The sequence below is a fragment of the Theropithecus gelada genome, chromosome 5 (genome assembly GCF_003255815.1).
Source record: "Theropithecus gelada isolate Dixy chromosome 5, Tgel_1.0, whole genome shotgun sequence".
Lineage (NCBI taxonomy): Eukaryota > Metazoa > Chordata > Mammalia > Primates > Cercopithecidae > Theropithecus > Theropithecus gelada.
Genome location: NC_037672.1, coordinates 125,059,303 through 125,080,460, shown reverse-complemented (window position 1 = coordinate 125,080,460; position 21,158 = coordinate 125,059,303). Strand labels below are relative to the sequence as shown.

The following is a 21,158-nucleotide window of genomic DNA, read 5'->3' as shown; positions in this document are numbered from 1 at the left end:
ATTGGCTGGGCGTGGTAGCTCACGCCTGTAATCCCAGCACTTTGGGAGGCTGAGGCGGGCAGATCATGATGTCAGGAGATCAACACCATCCTGGCCAACATGGCAAAACCCTGTCTCTAATAAAAATACAAAAATTAGCCGGGCATGGTGGTGTGTGCCTGTTATCCCAGCTACTTGGGAGGCTGAGGCAGGAGAATCACTTAAATCTGGGAGGCAGTGGTTGCAGTAGGTTGATATCGTGCCACTGCACTCCAGCCTGGGTGTCTCAAAAAAACAAAACCAAAAAAAAAAAAAAAATAAAGAAAAAAAAGAAATATTGCCTGTTAAAGTCTCAAAACTGTATTCTAAGTTTAAGGACTTGTAAATACAGTTATGTGTTGTTTAATGATGGGATATGTTCTGAGAAATGCATCATTAGGTGGTTTCATTGTTGTGTGAACATCACCATGTATTTACATAAACCTAGATGGTATAGCTGACTACACACCTAAGCTATATGGTGTAATCTATTGTTCCTAGGTTACTAACCTATACAACATGTTACTGTACTTAATACTGTAGGCAACTGTAACACAATTGTAAGTATTTGTATATCTAATCATAGAAAAGGTACAGTAGGCCAGGCACGGTGGCTCATGCCTGTAATCTCAGCCCTTTGGGAGGCTGAGGGTGGGTTGATCACTTGAGGTCAGGAGTTCCAAGACTAGCCTGGCCAACATAGTGAAACCTTGTCTCTACTAAAATATAAAAATTAGCCAGGTGTGATGGTGGGTACCTGTAATCCCACCTACTTGGGAGGCTGAGGCAGGAGAATCATCTGAACCCAGGAGGTGGAGGTTACAGTGAGTAGAGACTGTGCCACTGCACTCCAGCCTGGGCGGCAGAGCAAGACTCCATCTCAAAAAAAAAAAAGAAAGAAAGAAAAAGAAAAAGAAAAGGTATAGTAAAAATATCGTATTAAAATCTTTTGGGCCACTTTATATATGTGACTGAAGCATTGTTATGCATAACATGACTGTACAATGTAAGTAAATAATACATGAGGTAAGTGTCTCCCTATAAAAGTATTCAAACTAATACATGAAAAAGAAATAATAGAATATCAGCAACCATCAATGTATTGATACAGTCATTAAGCATCAGTAGAGGCTTACATCATAAAAAAAGAGAAAATCAGATATTATGTGTTTCCTATAGCCTTGTGAAAGAAATCAAAACAATGAGTTTAATCAAGCCTTTATCTAGATCCAACTGCCAATTTTCAGGCAATGTAGAGCAAAATGCTGAACTGTACCATGCGAACACAAACAGAAAAATCTAGATTGTGAGAAACCCTACAGGTCAAATAACCTAAATTCTTCATGAAATAAATTATAAGGAACATAAAGGGATGTAGGGCAACTTATTTCTTTTCTTTTTTTACAGATTGATTGATTGATTGATTGATTATTATTATACTTTAAGTTCCAGGGTACATGTGCACAACGTGCAGGTTTGATACACAGGCATACACGTGCCATGTTGGTTTGCTGCACCCATCAACTTGTCATTTATATTAAGTATTTCTCCTAATGGTATCCATCCCCCAACTCCCCACCCCCCGACAGGCCCCAGTGTGTGATGTTCCCCGCCCTGTGTCCAAGTGTTCTCATTGTTCAATTCCCACCTGTGAGTGAGAACATGTGGTGTTTGGTTTTCTGTCAGAAGGCAACTTATTAAAGGCACTTCAAATAAAAGAACTATAGGGTCTACAGATACACATTTGGATAATAAAATTATTTTAAAACCAGAAGGAATACACATAAGGATAATGATTACTAATAATGCAGGAAGGAAGGCTTTGTGATTAGGACACATTTGAAGGGGTTTCTGGTTTGGGTGGTCAAGTTTTATTTTTGACCTAGGTAGTAGTTACAGTGTGTTTGCCTTTTAATAAATGTAGTAAACCACATATATGCTTTGCATGATTCTCTGTATCTGTGTTTTATTTTAAAATAATTTTTATTTATTTATTTTTAAGAAAGAGTCTCACTCTGTCACCCAGGCTGGAGTGCAGTGGCACAGCCTTGGTTCACTGCAACCTACAACTCCCAAGTTCAAGAGATTCTCCTGCCTTAGCCTCCTGAATAGCTAGGATTACAGGCATCCAACAACACATGCGGTTAATTTTTGTATTTTTACAGAGATGGTGTTTAGAGATGGGTTTGGCTGGGCTAGTCTCAAACTCCTGACTCAAGTGATCAACCCGCTTCGGGCATCCCAAGGTGCTCGGATTACAGGTGTCACCCACCATGCCCGGGAAAAAATGAAAAATTTTTGAAGTTAAAAAATAGTATGTACGGCTAGCTATGTTTTTAAAAATTTGCTATTCTCTTTAAAAACCTGAATCATTAAATATACAATCAACTCCCCCCTCCACCAATGTTGGGTGGAAAGTGAAATACTTACTCCACAGTATTCAAGCATGTGAATAATTTCTTCTTCATATACCGTCTGGGTATAATATTGCTTTTCCAGCTCCCGCCAATTAATTGATTTACTCAACACACCCTGAAATAATAAGCTAAATTAAGATCAAACCACATCATAAGGCAATTTGCCCAATACTTTTATTATTATTACTGTGTGAGACTACCTATCTTTTTTTTTTTTTTTTTTTTGGCAGACGAAGTCTCACTCTGCTGCCCAGGCTGGAGTGCAATGGCACTATCTCAGCTCACTGCAACCTCCGCCTTCCGGGTTCAAGTGATTCTCCTGCCTCTGCCTCCCAAGTAGCTGAGACTATAGGCATGTGCCACCATGCCCAGCTAATTTTTGTATTTTTAGTAGAGACAGAGTTTCACCAAGTTGTCCAGGCTGGTCTCGAACTTCTGACCTCAGGTGGTCCACCAGCCTCAGCCTCCCAAAGTGCTAGGATTACAGGTGTGAACCACCGCTCCCGGCCTGAGACTGCCTATCTTTCGCCTGCATGTAAGGTTGGCCCTTAACTGGAGTCTGGGAAATTGACCAATAAACAGCTTTCTATACTTTTATAAAACTTTTCCTAAAAGATAAGACTGGGTCACTGTATCTAAACTGCTTATATAAACAATGCAGTTTCTGCTGAACACCTGCTTTCCTTCTGAATTTTTGGTGCATGCTAGGCAGAAGTTATCCAAGTCACTAACCCCTGATAAAAACTCTGGACTGCAAGGCTCAGGGGAGCTTCACTGATGGACAGCGCTTTGCACTTACTGTCAATAATTATTGCTGGAAGAATTAAGCATGAACTGTAACACTCCATTAGGAGAGGAATCTCGGAAGCTTGTTCTTGGTTTCTTTTGTTGTAGTTAAGCCTTAATCATGATTACGACTATATCATCATACGACTCAGGAGTCCTATAATTCCTTCCATGAATCACCAAAGCTGAGGGTGGTTTTGGGGACCCCCAAAACAATTGCCTCTAATTATATATAGCTACCTAATATTAATTACAATTAAATTACCGTAGTGAAGACCCCAGATGCTGTGGACCAAGACAGGCATGGAATCAATGGCATGGGCTTAGGCCAGTTGGATACCGCTAAGGAAGCCATCTGTAATATAACAGATAGTTTAGAGAGCTTCTGTAGAGTTTCTATTCAGTAAAATAAAAATATTTAATATTAATAAGCATTCAGTGCAGTAAGTTGGTCAGATAAACACAAAGTCTGCAAACATTTGTGAGAATGTCTAGCAACCTCATTAAACTTCCCAAATCATAAATTCAACAACATTTAATTTCCCCCTTAGAAAGCAGTAAAATGTAATAGAAAACTTTAAGTAACCTCAAGACCATTCACTGAGAGCTACTTTCTACTGTGTAAATATGGAGCAAAGATGCCGAGATGTAGATGCTGGGCAGCAGGGTAAACACACTCATTACTTAAGTGACTTACTCAGATACAGCAAAATCACAACTATAAAACAGACCATTGAGGTGGACTGAGTATGCAAAGAATTCGGGGAACCACAAAGCAGATTACATAATAGATATAAAATAATGTAATGGGTGTGATTAGAGAAGGGAAAATTACTCTCCCTTTTGGAGAAGGGAGAACTTTATCTTCTGGAAAAGTTACTTTCCCTTCTGGGCTGGAGGAATCAGAAGGGAAAGGCAGGCTTCATGAAATGGGTGAGTCTTCTAGAGGAATGAAAGATAGGGTTTTGTCTTCCATAGAAATAAATCAGTATGATCAAAGGCAAGATGGTGAGAATGCACAGGGTCTCATAGGGAAATAACCAATATGCTTCAGTTGGGATGGTCAATAGGCACATGTGGCCAATGGAGTGAGGGAGATATGTAGGGCTAGAAAGATTGATCAGGATCAGATTAGAGGTCCTTTGTTCTATAGATAATCGAGAATTAATAAAGAGGTCTGAGCAAAGGAGTAGTATTGTCAAAGAAGTGATTCAAAGAAGGTAACATGATAGTAGTTTACAGGACTGAATAGAGAAGGGGAGAGCTGAGGTAGGAAGACCAGTTAATAGGCAGTAATCCAGGTGAAAGTTACAAGGACCTGACCTAGGTGATAACAATGGAAACACTACTAGGTAGGAATATAAATCCTTTTCCATCTTCTGTTTCACTGTCAGGTAGTTGTTTTGAATTTTTTTTTTTTTTTGAGATGGAGTCTTGCTCTGTTGCTCAGGTTGGAGTGCAATGGCGCGATCTCAGCTCACTGCAACTTCCACTTCCCAGGTTCAAGCGATTCTCCTGCCTCAGCCTCCTGAGTAGCTGGGATTACAGGCGTGTGCCACCACACCTGGCTAATTTTTGCATTTTTAGTAGAGATGGGGTTTCACCATGTTGGTCTGGCTGGTCTTGAACTCCTGACCTCAGGTGATGTGCCTGCCTCAGCATCCCAAAGTGCTGGGATTACAGGTGTGAACCACTGCGCCCAGTGTAGTTTTAAATTTGAGTAAGTTTTTGAACTTAACTTTCAAATTCAAGAGAAATAAAGAAACTTCATATAATAATAATAATTATTATTATTTTGAGATAGAATCTCGCTTCTGTCTGGGTCACCTAATCTGGAGTGCAGTGGTATGATCACAGCTCACTGCAGACTCAAACTCGGGGGCTCCCCCTCAGCCTCCCATGTAGCCACAACTACAGAGATGTGCCACCATGCCTAATTTTTTAAACAATTTTTTTGTAGAGACAGGGTCTTACTACTATGTTGCCTAGGTTGGGGTATGATTATTTTTTAGGCCAGGTGCAGTGGCTCACACCTATAATCCTAAAACTTTGGGAGGCCAACCTGTGTGGATCACTTGAGCCCACACACAAACAAAATACTAATAATTTTTAAAAAATGTACTGAGTGACTAATATGTGCCAAGTAATAAATCAGAGCATATTCCTGGCCCTCTATGTCTCAACTGCTTCATGGAGAAAACAGACTGCTGAACAAGTCAGTAAAGTACAGTAAAAAGTTACTAATGAGAGTTTCAAGTATAGTCTGGAGGTAAGGCTGGGTGTCACAGCTGAAACAGAAGGGTAAGCTGTTACTCAGCTAGGTGAAAGAGAATAAGGGAGCACTAGAGGGATGCTAGCATGTGACACAGCTGGAGCCCAGTGTGCACACAAGCTTTTGGCAGGTTTTGAACAAGACAGAACAAAGACAAGATTTAGAAAGATCACTGTAGTTAGGGTGTGGAGGAGAAATGGTTAAGGAAAAGATCAATAAGAGGCTGGGCTTTGTGGCTCATGCCCGTAATCCCAGCACTTCGGGAGGCCGAGACGGGTGGATCACGAGGTCAGGAGATCGAGACGATCCTGGCTAACATGGTGAAACCCCGTCTCTACTAAAAATACAAAAAATTAGCCGGGTGGTGATGGGCACCTGTAGTCCCAGCTACTTGGGAGGCTGAGGCAGGAGAATGGCATGAACCCGGGAGGCGGAGCTTGCAGTGATCCGAGATCAAGCCACTGCACTCCAGCCTGGGCAACAGAGCAAGACTCTGTCTCAAAAAAAAAAAAAAAAAAGAAAAAGATTAATAAAAGACTAGAGACAGAAAAGCAATTAGGAATCCATTTTAGTACACTCTAAAAGGCAGACAAAAAGTAAAATAGGTTGGTGGTACTAGGGAGATAGATAAATGGAAAGTATTTTCCAATTCAGCTATCTTGACCAATGTAACAGCAAAATTGGGCATTTATACTTGAGACTTGAAAAGTTAAATTTTATAATTAATTTGTAATAAAATGTTAAATCTAATACCTGAGATACAACTGTGGAATAGTACAGTGTCTATATAAATCATGCAAAAAATTAACATCATTACTTCATAATTGGAATAACAGTTTGGAATCTGTTTCTGCTTCCTACTTTTACCAAAACTAATTCTATACCTAAAGTGAATTTTTAAAATAACCAGGTTCTCTAGATCTTACAAACATAAACATAATTAAATGTAAGCAGAAATAAAAAGGCTTACGTGTCCTCCCATGGATATTCCAGTCATTCCTAAAGGGCCGTAACCTTCCCTCTCTAGCCAGTGCAAGAGAGCTGCAGATTCTAAAACAAGAGCTCCTCCCATCACAAAAAGGTCAGACACATTTTTTAAGCTGGACCTTCTACCCTCACAAAACAAAATAGAAAATGATTATTTTATGTATTTACATGCTAATATATGCAAATTTACAACAGGCTGCCAGACTTCATGTATTTCTTTTTTTTTTTTTTTTTTTTTGAGACGGAGTCTCGCGCTGTGTCACCCAGGCTGGAGTGCAGTGGCGCGATCTCGGCTCACTGCAAGCTCCGCCTCCCAGGTTCACGCCATTCTCCTGCCTCAGCCTCCGAGTAGCTGGGACTACAGGCGCCCGCCACCTCGCCCGGCTAGTTTTTTTTTTTGTATTTTTAGTAGAGACGGGGTTTCACCATGTTAGCCAGGATGGTCTCGATCTCCTGACCTCGTGATCCACCCGCCTCGGCCTCCCAAAGTGCTGGGATTACAGGCTTGAGCCACCGCGCCCGGCCTCATGTATTTCTTTTAAAGGACCAGATAGTTAAGTAAAACAATGTAATAAATTGGAATTAGGGCCAGATGTGGTGGCTCATGCCTGTAATCCCAGCACTTTGGGAGGCTGAGGCAGGGGGATCACTTGAGGTCAGGAGTTCAAGACAAGACTGGGCAACATGGTGAAACCTTGTCTTTACTAAAAATACAAAAATTAGCAGGACATGGTGGCGCATGCCTGTGATCTCAGCTACGTGGAAAACTGAGGCATGAAAATCGTTTGAACCTGGGAGGTAGAGGCTGCAGTGAGCTGAGATTGCACCACTGTACTCCAGCCTGGGCAACAGAGTGAGACCTTGTCTCAAAAAAAGAAAAGAGAAAAAGGAATTAGACAGCTGCTAACATTGGATTACACATCAAATCACCTAAAACTTAACAAAAAATGTGTTCCTGTTCTATAGCACATAATCTTTACTGAAATTATTATAATAGAATTTAAAGCATAACTTTTTTTTTTTCTTTGAGACAGTGTTGCTCTGCTGCCCAGGCTGGAGTGCAGTGTCATGATCTTGGCTCACTGCAGCCTCCACCTCCTGGGTTCAAGCGATTCTCCTGTCTCAGCCTCCTGAGTAGCTGGGATTACAGGCGTGTGCCACCACGCCTGGCTAATTTTTGTATTTTTAGCAGAGACAGGGTTTCACCATGTTGGCCAGACTGGTCTTGAATTCCTGAGCTCAAGTGATCCGCCTGCCTTGGCCTCCCAAAGTGCTGGGATTCCAGGTGTGAGCCACCACGCCCAGGCTTAAAGCATAACTTTTATTTTATTTTATTTATTTTTTTGAGATGGAGCCAGGCTGGAGTGCAGTGGCGTGATCTCGGCTCACTTCAAGCTCCGCCTCCCGGGGTTCAGGCCATTCTCCTGCCTCAGCCTCCCAAGTAGCTGGGACTACAGGCGCCTGCAACCACGCTCGGCTAATTTTTTGTATTTTTAGTAGAGACGGGGTTTCATCGTGTTAGCCAGGATGGTCTTGATCTCCTGACCTTGTGGTCTTGATCTGACCTCGTGATCTGCCCGCCTTGGCCTCCCAAAGTGCTGGTGGGATTACAGGCAAGAGCCACTGCGCCTGGCCAAGCATAACTTTTAAAAAAGCAACATAAATAAAGAATTTAACCAAACACTAGGCTCATGTATTACTGAAATCTTAAATATGTTGCTTATTTTCACAAAATACACAATTTATGAATATAATAAAATATAAAACAAATACATTTTTATAAATATACATGTTTTAAATAAAGACCAATTCAACTGGAATTTCATTTTTAGAAGCTAATTTTACATAGAAGTATATTTCCTTATAAAAAGTACTTAAGCTGGGTGCAGTGGCTCACACCTGTAATCCCAATACTTTGGGAGGCCAAGGCGGGCAGATCACAAGGTCAGGAGTTCGAGACCAGCCTGACCAACAGGGTAAAACCCTGTCTCTACTAAAAATACAAAAATTAGCCAGGTGTGGTGGCACGTGCCTGTAATCTCAGCTACTCAGGAGGCTGAGGCAGGAGAATCACTGGAGCCCAGGAGGTGGAGGTTGCAGTGAGCCAGACATCATGCCACTGCACTCCAGCCTGGGTGACGGAGTGAGACTCCATCTCAAACAAAAACAAACAAACAAACAAAAAGTATTTAAATATATCCTTTTGGGTCCTAGAACCATCCGTATATAGTGATTGAAATAAATATATTTTATTTTATTACTAAAATGACCAAATTAGAATCTGCTTTTCAAAATGCAACTTGTATTAAGACACACATAACTGGTTACTGGATGAAACCTTGCCAAAGTTACAAAAATTCATTTTACCAATGATTATTTATCATATGCCTACACATAATATGTGCAAAGAACCAGGTGCCAGAAGGAATGCCAAACGTGAAAAACAAAATCTTGGCTCCCAAAGACCTTACTTCCACTGTCCTACCAAGTTCTCTCAGAGCTCTAAGTCCAGAAGGTAGGGTTTCTGTTTATGGAAACTATGCTATCCTTCATCCAAACAGATCATAGTCATGCTTCATCAGAAAAAAACCCCATTTATTCTTATCTTTGTTTCCTATCCTCAAGTCATTTTTCTATTTATGATTACACAATTTCCCCAACTTTTTCTTTTAGCCTTGTATGGGAGCCTTGAATTCTCAGGTCTCCCAGTTTGCTCTTTTAGAAGTTACTGATATGAAATTCTGGGACAGTGGTTATTTATAACGGTAGACTCGGTCTCAAATTGTTTCAGCATTTTTGATGAAAACGGACTTAAGATGGCTTTTTAAAAAGAAAGAATGCGCAAGAGAGAAGTATCTGTGATTTAAATTGCAAACCATTTCTTTTTTCTTTTTTTTGAGACTGGGTCTCACTCTCATTGCCCAGGCTGCAATGAAGTGGCTTGATCATGGTTCACCGCAGCCTCGACTTCCCGGGCTCAGGTGATTCTCAATCTCAGCCTTCTGAGTAGCTGGGACTACAGGTGTGCACCACCATTTCTGGCTTTTTTTTTTTTGAGATGGAGTTTCCCGCTTGTCATCCAAGCTGGAGTGCAATGGGGTGATCACGGCTCACTGCAAGCTCCGCCTCCTGGGTTCACGCCATTCTCCTGCCTCAGCCTCCCGAGTAGCTGGGACTACAGGCGCCTGCCACCAGGCTCGGCTTTTTTGTATTTTCAGTAGAGATGGGGTTTCAGGGTGTTAGCCAGGATAGTGTTGATCTCCTGACTTTGTGATCTGCCCACCTTGGCTTCCCAAACTGCTGGGATTATAGGCGTGAACCACCGCGCCCGGCCCATAACTTTTGATTTCCCTCCCACAACATCCAATTCATAAACAAGTCCTAATATTTAAACTTAAATATATCTTGAACCCAGGAAAACTTCTCTCCATTTCCACTGCTACCTAAAGTCACTACTCTTTCCTGCATCATTGCAATAGTTTCCTATTTGTTTTCTCTGTTGCTTTATTTATTTATTTATTTATTTATTTATTTATTTAATTTTTTGAGACGGAGTCTTCACTCTGTTGCCCAGGCTCGAGTGCAGTGGCATGATCTCCGCTCACTGCAAGCTCCGCCTCCCGGATTCACGTGATTCTCCTGCCTCAGCCTCCCCAGCAGCTGGGACTACAGGCACCCGCCACCACCCCCGGCTAATTTTTTGTATTTTTCAGTAGAGACGGGGTTTCACCGTGTTAGCCAGGATGGCCTCGATCTCCTGACGTTGTGATCCACCCGCCTCGGCCTCCCAAAGTACTGGGATTACAGGCGTGAGCCACCGCGCCCGGCTTGTTTTCTCTGTTGCTACTCTTGCCCCAGTAAACCAAAGTAGGTCTTAAAAAATATAAATCAGGCCACTCATCTGCTTGAAGTCCTCTAGACACTTCCCATTGCACTTTCAGATCATTCACATTCAAAGCATGATGGCCTTTCACAATCTGGTCCTTGTCTTTTTTTTTTAGATGGAGTCTTGTTCTGTGGTCTAGGCTGGAGTGCAGCGGCATGGTACTGGCTCACTGCAACCTCCGCCTCCTGGGTTCAAGTGATTCTCCCGCCTTGGCCTCCCCAGTAGCTGGGGCTATAGGTGCATACCACCACACCTGGCTAATTTTTTAATTTTTAGTAGAGACAGGGTTTTACCATGTTGGTCAGGCTGGTTTTGAACTACTGACCCCAAGTGACCCACCCACCTTGGCCTCCCAAAGTGCTGGGATTATAGGTGTGAGCCACTGCACCCGGCCCTTGCCTATCTTTCTGACCTCATCTTGTACTACTCTCCCCTCCTGATGCTTACATGGGGCTTTTCATTTACTTTTCCTTCTCTGTGGCTGATCTTCTTCCAAGTCTTCATGCAGGTGGCTCCTTCTCATTATATTATGTTTTCATATATAATACTGTTACTACACTGCACCCCATATTACTCTTTATACAATTGCCCTGCTTTACTTCATTCATTGGGTATTGCTAAAAATCTGAAATCACCTTATTTATTGTTATCTATCATCCACACTACAATACAAACTTTAGGAGAAAATGTTGTCTTATTGTTGCAGTATTCCCAGGGTCTAGGTTCAAATATTTATTGAATAAACCAAACGAAACACAGTATAGATTATGGAAACGCCTTGAAGTTTATCATTTTAAAAGAATGAAAAGAGAAAGTTTATCTTCAGATTTTCTTTTTTTTTTTTTGAGACAGAGTCTCACTCTGTCACCCAGGCTGGAGTGCAGTGGCGTGATCTTGGCTCACTGCAAGCTCCGCCTCCCGGGTTACGCCATCCTCCTGCCTCAGCCTCCTGAGTAGCTGGGACTACAGGGGCCCGCCACCGCGCCCGGCTAATTTCTTGTATTTTTAGTAGAGACGGGGTTTCACTGTGGTCTTGATCTCCTGACCTTGTGATCCGCCCACTTCGGCCTCCCAAAGTGCTGGGATTACAGGCGTGAGCCACCGCGCCGGGCCTATCTTCAGATTTTCTATACTATTCATTGTAAGAATAAAGTGTCTAATTACACAATGTAAATGTATCTTAAAAAGGGAAAGGTAGGCTGGGCACGGTGGCTCACGCCTGTAATCCCAGCACTTTGGGAGGCCAAGGTGGGCGGATCACTTGAGGTTAAGAGTTTGAGACCAGCCTGACCAACATGGTGAAAGCCCATCTCTACTAAACATACAAAAATTAGCTGCGTGTGGTGGTGCATGTCTATAATTCCAGCTACTTGGGAGGCTAAGGCAGGAGAATCGCTTGAATGCGGGAGGCAGAGTTTGCAGTGAGCTGAGATCGCACCAGTGCACTCCAGCCTGGGTGATGGAATGACTCCGTCTAAAAAAAAAAAAAAAAAAAAAAAAAAGCAAAAAATAAAAACCAAAAAAGCAAAGGGTTTTATCATTTCTTCATTTACAGTTTCACAACTAAACTATATATTAAGTCTACCTATTAAAATTTTTTATTGTATTTCCTTAACAGACATTAAAATGCAAAAATCTTAAAAATAAAAATTAAAGTCAGTATTCATACTACAGTTTTATAACAGAACTCCCCCCCATAATATTTAGATATTCAATTTAGAAATGGTTAACTGAAGGCAACCAACATTTTAATACTGCTGGATATTTGGTAAAAAGACTGCAAAAATGAAGGTGTTATATACTTACACTTGGTCCTTGGGTTTCCTGCAGCCATTTAAGAATGTGGGTCAAAGAGAAAGTTTTAAAATAATTAAATAATTTTGTTTGAGAGTACATTAAGTAGTTAAATTTTCTACAATTTAATACTGAAATAACTCCATTCTAATTCTCTTAAGTAGGCTGTTTAGAAGTTCTTAAATTTTCAACTTAATTATTTTCCTTTTTATTAAAAAAAAACCCAGCTTCATTGATATCATCATATATCACATAATTCAGCCAATAAAGTATACCTATTAATGTTTTCAGTAAATTAACAGGGTTGTACAATCTTCCATTTAAATTTTAAATGAAGTTTATTGATTTTTTCATTTATATAATTTCTATTATAGAAAATCCAAAAAGTACTAAAAAGCAGATTTTTTTTTTTTTTTTTTTTTTTTTTTTTGAGACGGAGTCTCGCTCTGCCGCCCAGGCTGGAGTGCAGTGGCCGGATCTCAGCTCACTGCAAGCTCCGCCTCCCGGGTTTACGCCATTCTCCTGCCTCAGCCTCCCGAGTAGCTGGAACTACAGGCGCCCGCCACCTCGCCCGGCTAGTTTTCTGTACTTTTTAGTAGAGACGGGGTTTCACCGTGTCGGCCAGGATGGTCTCGATCTCCTGACCTCGTGATCCGCCCGTCTCAGCCTCCCAAAGTGCTGGGATTACAGGCTTGAGCCACCGCGCCCGGCTAAAAAGCAGATTAAAGAACAACTACTTAATCTACAGACAACCAGATTACATTTTGGTACATTTCTCTTTATGTACAGTTTTTTTTTTTTTTTTTTTTTTTGAGGCATAGTTTTGCTCTGTCACCTAGGTTGGAGTGCAGGCAGCTCACTGCAACTTCTGCCTCTTGGGTTCAAGCGATTCTCCTGCCTCAGCCTCCCAAGTAGCTGGGATTACAGGCACGACACCATACCCAGCTAATTTTTGTATTTTCAATAGAGATGGAGTTTTGCCAGGTTGTCCAGGCTGGTCTCAAACTCCTGACCTCAGGTGATCCTCCTGCCTCGGTCTCCCAAAGTGCTGGGATTACAGGTGTTGAGCCACCGTGCCAGGCCAATGCACAGTTTTTGCTTTGGATTTTGTTTTTAGTTTTTTTGCATACCTGTGCCACACCATAGAGTCTATATCCTATTTTCTTTTCTTTTTTTTTTTTTTTGAGACAGAATGTTACTCTTTTTGCCCAGGCTGGAGTGCAATGGTGTGATCTTGGCTCACTGCAACCTGTCCCCTGGATTCAAGTGATTCTCCTGCCTCAGCCTCCTGAGAAGTTGGGATTACAGGCATGTGCCAGCATGCCAGGTTAATTTTATATTTTTTGCAGAGACGGGGTTTCACCATGTTGGCCAGGCTAGTCTTGAACTCCTGATCTCAGATGATGTGCCCACCTCAGCCTCCCAAAGTGCTGGGATTACAGGCGTGAGCCACTGCACCTGGCCTATATCCTATTTTCACATCAGAAATACTTGTCATACATTATTGTAAACTTTTTAATAATAATAGTTAAAACTTACTGAATGCTTATTATTTATCAGGCACTGTTCTAGATAGTATTAATCATTTAATAACCTCAATAACCTAAGAGATTATTCCCATTTATCAATGAGAAAATTGAGGTACTAAAAGGTTATGTAATAGCCAAGGTCACAAAGGTAGTAAGCAGTAGAGAAATAAATATAACACAGGTAGAGAAATAAATGTAACACAAGCAATTGCATAAAATTCCAATATTATGAACCACAGTTTACATAACTATTTCTATTTTAGACATTGAGCTATTTCTAATGGTTTACTATCTAAACTAAAGCTATACAAACATGTTTTTGTTATTTAATTATTTCTTAGTTTTTATCCTTAGAATAAATTTCCCAGAATCAAAATCATTTTGTCAAGGGATATGATGTTTCAAAGCTCCTGATACACATGGTAAAAAATGTTTTCCCAAATGGTTGAACTAATTTTCCGTCATTAATAACAAGAGTGCCCATTTCAAAGCAGCCTCACCAGTACTGTGCTTTTTTTTAAATAGTTGATCATTATTGTTTTAACTCTACATTTATTACCAGCAACGTTGGACATTTCTTTATATCTGTGCGTCAGTTTCATTTCTTCTGTGAATAGTCTGACGTCATCTTGAAAATTAAGTTAAGAACTGTCTAAACCTCAACTGATACTGTAAATGCATTTAAAACATGAGTGTTTCCTTAATAGTAAACATTTGACTTACTAATATTAAAAATCTAGCATAAGTCTCCCAAGAAATAGAAGTACAATTTCTTTACTGCACAATAGAAGTACAATCCTTATGTTAATTTTTAAGAGGCATGAAATAGTCTTTCTCTCCTTTTGATTATTGCTTCTTAAGTATTTTCTGAACTGATGACTAAATTTAACTGGTTTAGAAAACTTGGTTACTATCATTTCTTCTGATGACTAACTATATTAATAAATAAACAAGGCAAAATATTTCTTAGATATCACAAAAGGATATAATAAGGGTTTTCTAACAATAAAGAAGCCATTCGGGCTTCTTTAATCATAGGACGGGCCATTAGTGTTCGTCGCCTCCAGTAATGCTAAGGAAAGAAAAGAACACATACTCAAAAGAATACAGTAGCCACATCTGTTAAGGAGAATATGTTAACAAATTATCTGGAGATTAAGGCATTATAATAAAGTCTTACATGATCTCCTGTTCCAGCAAGATGAATGCATACAGGCCTATATTTGCTGTTCCATTCTTTAGGCACAATAAATTGGAACCTATTTTTAAAAGCAAAGACTTATCAATAAAATTCTCTTTAAAGGGCTTTCAATAAAAACTTTCAATTCTTAAAAATTTTACACAAATTATTTGAGAGAAAAGATCTGTCGAAATTTTAACATTCAAATTTTAATTAACTAAATTAAGTTGTCCAAACGCTACAAAGATATTGTAAATCTGCTTTCTGTTAGGATATTAAAATATTAAATACAACATAAACACAGAATTTATTGTCACTATTCTTTTTTTTTTTTTTTTTTTTGAGACAGAGTCTTGCTCTGTCACCCAGGCTGGAGTGCAGTGGCCGGATCTCAGCTCACTGCAAGCTCCTCCTCTTGGGTTCACACCATTCTCCTGCCTCAGCCTCCTGAGTAGCTGGGACTACAGGCACCCGCCACTTCGCCCGGCTAGTTTTTTGTATTTTTTAGTAGAGACGGGGTTTCACCGTATTAGCCAGGATGGTCTCGATCTCCTGACCTCATGATCCGCCCGTCTCGGCCTCCCAAAGTGCTGGGATTACAGGCTTGAGCCACCGCGCCCGGCCTGTCACTATTCTTTACCTTGTTAAATATCACAATTTTATAAATACATAAAGAAATTTTCTTATCTTGTAGAGACATCACCGTATATGAATAAGTCTTAAAAGAAGTAACTATTAGCCGAGCGTAGTGGCTCACGCCTATAATCCCAGCACTTTGGGAGGCTGAGGAAGGTGGATCACCTGAGGTTGGGAGTTCAAGACCAGCCTGACCAACATGGAAGAACCCTGTCTCTACTAAAAATACAAATAAAATTAGCCAGGTATGGTGGCGAATGCCTGTAATCCCAGCTACTCGGGAGGCTGAGGCAGGAGAAGCGCTAGAACCCAGGAGGCAGAGGTTGTAGTGAGCCAAGATCGTACCACCGCACTCCAGCCTGGGCGACACAGCGAGACTCCGTCTCAAAAAAAAAAAAAAAAAAGAAAAAAAAGGAACAGAGTCTCGCTCTGTCACCCATGCTGGAGTGCGGTGGCACGATCTCGGCTCACTACAACCTCTGCCTCCTGGGTTCTAGCGTTTCTCCTGCCTCAGCCTCCTGACTAGCTAGGACTACAGGTCCACGCCACTGTGCCTGGTTAATTTTTGTATTTTTAGCAGAGATGGTGTTTCACCATGTTGGCCAGACTGGTCTGAAACTTCTGACCTTGTGATCCACCCGCCGCAGCCTCCCAAAGTTCTGGGATTACAGGTGTGAGACACCGTGCCTGGCCAAAAGAAATAACTCTTTAGATATAGCTCTGACTTTTCCTCTTTGCAAAAGAAATGCTTGGCTGTACAAGCTGTTGATGAATCAATAAAATAGTTTATGTTGTCTTTTTAAAAAACTTTTAGTATATGATAGAATCTGACTCATTAAAATGTTGATACTTACAAGTCAAGTCAATCCATGCCAGAAGACAAAAAACACAAATGCGCAGATAGTTTTCTCTATTTGTCTTTTTTTTTTTTTTTTTTGAGACAGGGTATTGCTGTTACCTAGGATGGAGTGCCGCAGCATGATCACAGCTCACTGAAGCCTTAACTTTCTGGGCTCAAGTGATCCTCCCACTTCAGCCTCCCAAGTAGCTGGGATTACAGGTATCTGCTACCAAGCCCAGCTAATTTTTTATTTTTTGTAGACATGGGGTCTCGCTATGTTGCCTAGGCTGGTCTCAAACTCCTAGACTCAAGCGATCCTCCTGCCTTAGCCTCCCAAAGTGCTGGGATTACAGGCATGAGCCATTGCACCTGGCCTTTGTTTTTTCCTTAATTGTAGTATTTTGGTCCTCATTTAATGTTTTATGTTTTTTCTTTTAACCTGTATTACTTTTTTTTTTTTTTTAACTGTGGTAGAATATACATATCACAAAATTTACAATTTTAACCATTATTATTTTTTTTTTAGAGACAAGGTCTCACTTTTTAGCCCAAGGTGGAGTGCAGTGACACAATTATGGCTCACTGCAGCCCAGACCTCCTGGGCTCAAGCAATCCTCCCACCTCAGCATACCAAGCAGCTGGGACTACAGGCATGTGCTATCACTCCTGACTAATTTCTTTCTTTCTTTCTTTTTTTTTTTTTTTGAGAGACGGAGTTTTGCTCTTGTTGCCCAGGCTAGAGTGCAATGGCGTGATCTCGGCTCACTGCAACTTCCGCCTCCCAGGTTCAGGCGATTCTCCTGCCTCAGCCTCCCGAGTAGCTGGGATTACAGGCATGCACCACCACACCCAGCTAATTTTGTATTTTAAGTAGAGATGCAGCATCTCCATGTTAGTCAGGTTGGTCTTGAATGGCTAATTTCTTTTATTTTTTGAAGAGACAGAGTCTTCTTATGTTGCCCCAGATGATCTTGAACTCCTGGGTTGAAGTGATCCTCCTGCCATGGCCTCCCAAATAACTGTGATTACGGACATGAGTCCCCACACTTGTCCGTTTTAACCATTTTTAAGTGTATGATTCAGTGGCATTAAGTACAGTAACGTTGTGCAACCATCACTACCATCTATCTTCAAAACATTTTCATCTTCCCAAACTCATTTCTCATTTTAATTTTCTTAGCAGTTTATATTTTAGAATTACTATCATAGGAAAAGACTGTACTGTCACCTGAAGATTTGACCTGAGGTGATTAGATTCTCAAGCAACATAAAACCTCAATTCTGAGCTGAAGACTTTGCTTGGACAGAATGGGTAATATCACTACTTATCCACTGTCAATAAATTGCAGAATAGAACAAAGACAAATAAAGTTAGGATGATTTAAGAATTATTTATGTTTTGTGCTCATGGGAACTCTTAATTTTCAGTTCCATAATGAGAATTGCCACTGTTAACTAACAGCTTTGCTTCATTTTGCATTCTGAGCATTGTCCTGTTTCCTGATATTTTAAAGATTTTGGGGAAATGAAAACATTTACGAATTTTTTCAGTAGAAAGCTGGGCATCTCTGCTATTATTTGTACTTTTCTTTTGTTCCATAGCAATGCATGTAGTGACTTCATTATTGGATAATAGCTTTAATAGGAATTTTTTATTGTAGTATTAACTAGCTACCCACCTAATTAATTTCAGTAATCAGTGCTCAAATTCGACTATCTTTTAAAAGTCTTCCCCAGTGTCCCATGATGAATGGGTATAGACCATGTGACTCCTCTGCCACAGCTGACTGGGCCAAGCATAAGCCAAGTTAGGGCAATGAGATTTGCTCTTTTGGTAATATGGAATTGGGACAGACTATAGTTAGATTCTGTTGAGCTTTTGGATATGAAAGCTTTTGGATATGGCACAACCCCGTCTCTATTAAAAACACAAAATTAGCTAGACATGGTGGCAAGTGCCTGTAATCCCAGCTACTTGGGAGACTGAGGCAGGAGAATCACTTGACTCTGGGAGGCCGAGGTTGCAGTCAGCCAAGATTGCAGGGCCACTTCACTCCAACCTGGGTGACAGAGCAAGACTCCATCTCAAAGGAAAAAAAAAAAAAGAGAGATGGAGCCTTGCTCTGTCGCCTAGGCTGGAGTGCAGTATCACAATCTTAGCTCACCACAACCTCCGTCTCCGGGTTCAAGTGATTCTCCTGCCTCAGCCTGCAGAGTAGCTGAGATTACAGGTGCTCACCACCATGCCCAGCTAATTTTTGCATTTTTAGTAGAAATGAGGTTTCGACATGTTGGCCAGGCTGGTCTCGAACTCCTGACCTCAGGCGATCCACCTGCATAGGTCTCCCGAAGTGCCAGGATTACAGGCGTAAGCCACCATGCCTGGCTCCAGCATGTTTCTAACAGGAATCTCAGAAAAGAATGGAGACAAAACAGGAGAAAAAAAAGTGGCAAAAATAATAGATGAAAATTTATCTGTTTTTTTCCAAACTGAAAGGGTCTTCTGAGTGGCAGGCACAAAGAATTAAAAAAACAAAACAAAAAAAACAAAACAACAACAACATCTAGCCACTAAGGATACAGAAAAGACCACAAAAGTTTCTAGAGAGAAACAACTGGTTACCTACAAAAGTAGAAGAATCAAGTTGGTATCAAGTATTTCATCAATAATGCTGGAAGACAGAAAAAAACACACCAAAGCCTTCTAAATTCTGAAGGAAGTTATTCTGAACCAAGAATTACATGAGTAGGCAAGGGGTTAACTAAGTATGAGGGATAATAAAGTCATTTTTACATATGAATAACTCAGAAATTTACTATCTACAGAACCTCAAGGAAAAAAGTATCAGAAGCTATAAGGACAACACTAGCACATCAAAAAGTTATCCACTACAATCAAGCGGGCTTTTATTCCTGGGGTGCAAGATTGGTTCAATATATGCATATTAATAAAGGTTATTCACCACATAAACAGACTTAAAAAAACCACATGATCATCTCAATAGATACAGAAAAGGCTTTTGACAAAATTCAACATCACTTCATGTTAAAAACTTTTAATAAATTAGGGATCAAAGGAAGATACCTCAAAATAAGAGCCATCTATGACAAACCCACAGCCAACACCATACTGAATAGGCAAAAGCTAGAAGCATTCCCCTTGAGAACTGAAACAAAACAAGGATTCCCATTCTCACTACCACTATTCAACACAGTATTGGAAATCCTAACCAGAACAATCAGGCAACAGAAAAAAATAAAAGGCATCCAAATAGAAACAGAGGAAGTCAATTATCTCTCTTTGCAGTCAATATAATGTTATACCTCAAAAACCCCATAGACTCTGCTAGAAGGCTCTCAGAACTAATAAATAACTTCAGTAAAGTTTCAAGATAGAGATAGAAGACTAATGTATAAAGCTCAGTAACATTTCTTTTTTCTTTTCTTTTCTTTCTTTTTTTTTTTGAGACAGAGTCTCGCTCTGTTGCCCAGGCTGGAGTGCAGTGGCCGGATCTCAGCTCACTGCAAGCTGCGCCTCCCGGGTTCACACCATTCCCCTGCCTCAGTCTCCCAAGTAGCTGGGACTACAGGTGCCTGCCACCTCGCCCGGCTAGTTTTTTTTTGTATTTTTTTAGTAGAGACAGGGTTTCACCATGTTAGCCAGGATCTCCTTACCTCGTGATCTGCCCATCTCAGCCTCCCAAAGTGCTGGGATTACAGGCTTGAGCCACGGCGCCTGGCCCGCTCAGTAACATTTCTATACACCAATAACATCCAAGCTGAGAGCCAAATCAAGAACACAATCTCATTTATAATAGCCACACAACAACACACACAGAAACCTAGGAATACAGCTTACCAAGGAGGTAAAAGATCTCTACAATGAGAATTACAAAACACTACTGAAAGAAATCAGAGATGACATAAACAAATGGAAAAACATTCCATACTCGTGGATAGGAAGAATCAATAGTTAAAATGGCTGTACTGTCCAAATCAATTCACAGATTCAATGCTATTCCTATAAAACTACCAAAACCATTTTTGACAGAATTAGAAAAATTATTCTAAAATTCATATACGGAACCGAAAAAGAGCATGAATCACCAAAGCAATCTTAAGCGAAGAAAGCAAAGCTGGAAGCATCACATTACCCAACTTCAAACTATACTACAAGGCTATAGTAACCGAAACAGCATGGTACTGGTATGTTGGTATAAAAACAGACACATAGACCAATGGAACAGCATAGAGAATACAGAAATAAAGCCACACACCTACAACCACCTGATCTTCGGCAAAGTCAGCAATAACAGACGAAAGAGAAAGGACTCCCTATTCAATAAATGGTGTCAGGATAGCTGGCTGACCATATGCAGAAGATTGAAATTGGACCCTTTCCTTTCACCATAAACAAAAATTAACTCAAGATAGATTAAAGGCTTTAATGTAATACCTAAAACAATAAAAACCCCAGAAGAAAAACCCAAGAAATTCAGGGTTCAGCCTTGGTGATATGGTTTGGCTGTGTCCCCACCCAAATCTCATCTTTAATTCCCATGTGTTTTGCGAGGCACCTGGTGGGAGGTAGTTGAATCATGGGGGTAGGTCTTTCCCATGCTGTTCTTGTGATAGTGAATAAGTCTCATGAGATCTGATGGTTTTTAAAAGGGGAGTTTCCCTGCACAGCTGTCTTCTCTTGTCTGTCGCCATGTGAGACATGCCTTTCACCTTCGGCCATGACTGTGGGGCTTTCTCAGCCACGTGGACTGTTAAGTCCATTAAACCTCTTTCTTTTGTTTGCCCAGTATC

At 40.7% G+C, this 21,158-nt stretch overlaps 1 protein-coding gene across 1 annotated transcript in view; it reads right to left on the bottom strand.

Moving 5' to 3' along the window:
• ABHD18 (abhydrolase domain containing 18) overlaps nucleotides 1–21,158 on the bottom strand; it is a 70,126-nt gene that overhangs the window by 10,028 nt on the left and 38,940 nt on the right. Inside the window, exons 5-11 of the mRNA XM_025386463.1 lie at nucleotides 18,974–19,018; nucleotides 14,870–14,948; nucleotides 14,677–14,761; nucleotides 12,173–12,200; nucleotides 6,464–6,602; nucleotides 3,487–3,576; nucleotides 2,449–2,550 (exon numbers count right to left, since the gene is read on the bottom strand). Coding sequence (XP_025242248.1) covers nucleotides 2,449–2,550; nucleotides 3,487–3,576; nucleotides 6,464–6,602; nucleotides 12,173–12,200; nucleotides 14,677–14,761; nucleotides 14,870–14,948; nucleotides 18,974–19,018 — 568 coding nt within the window. The remainder of the gene's footprint in view (nucleotides 1–2,448; nucleotides 2,551–3,486; nucleotides 3,577–6,463; nucleotides 6,603–12,172; nucleotides 12,201–14,676; nucleotides 14,762–14,869; nucleotides 14,949–18,973; nucleotides 19,019–21,158) is intronic.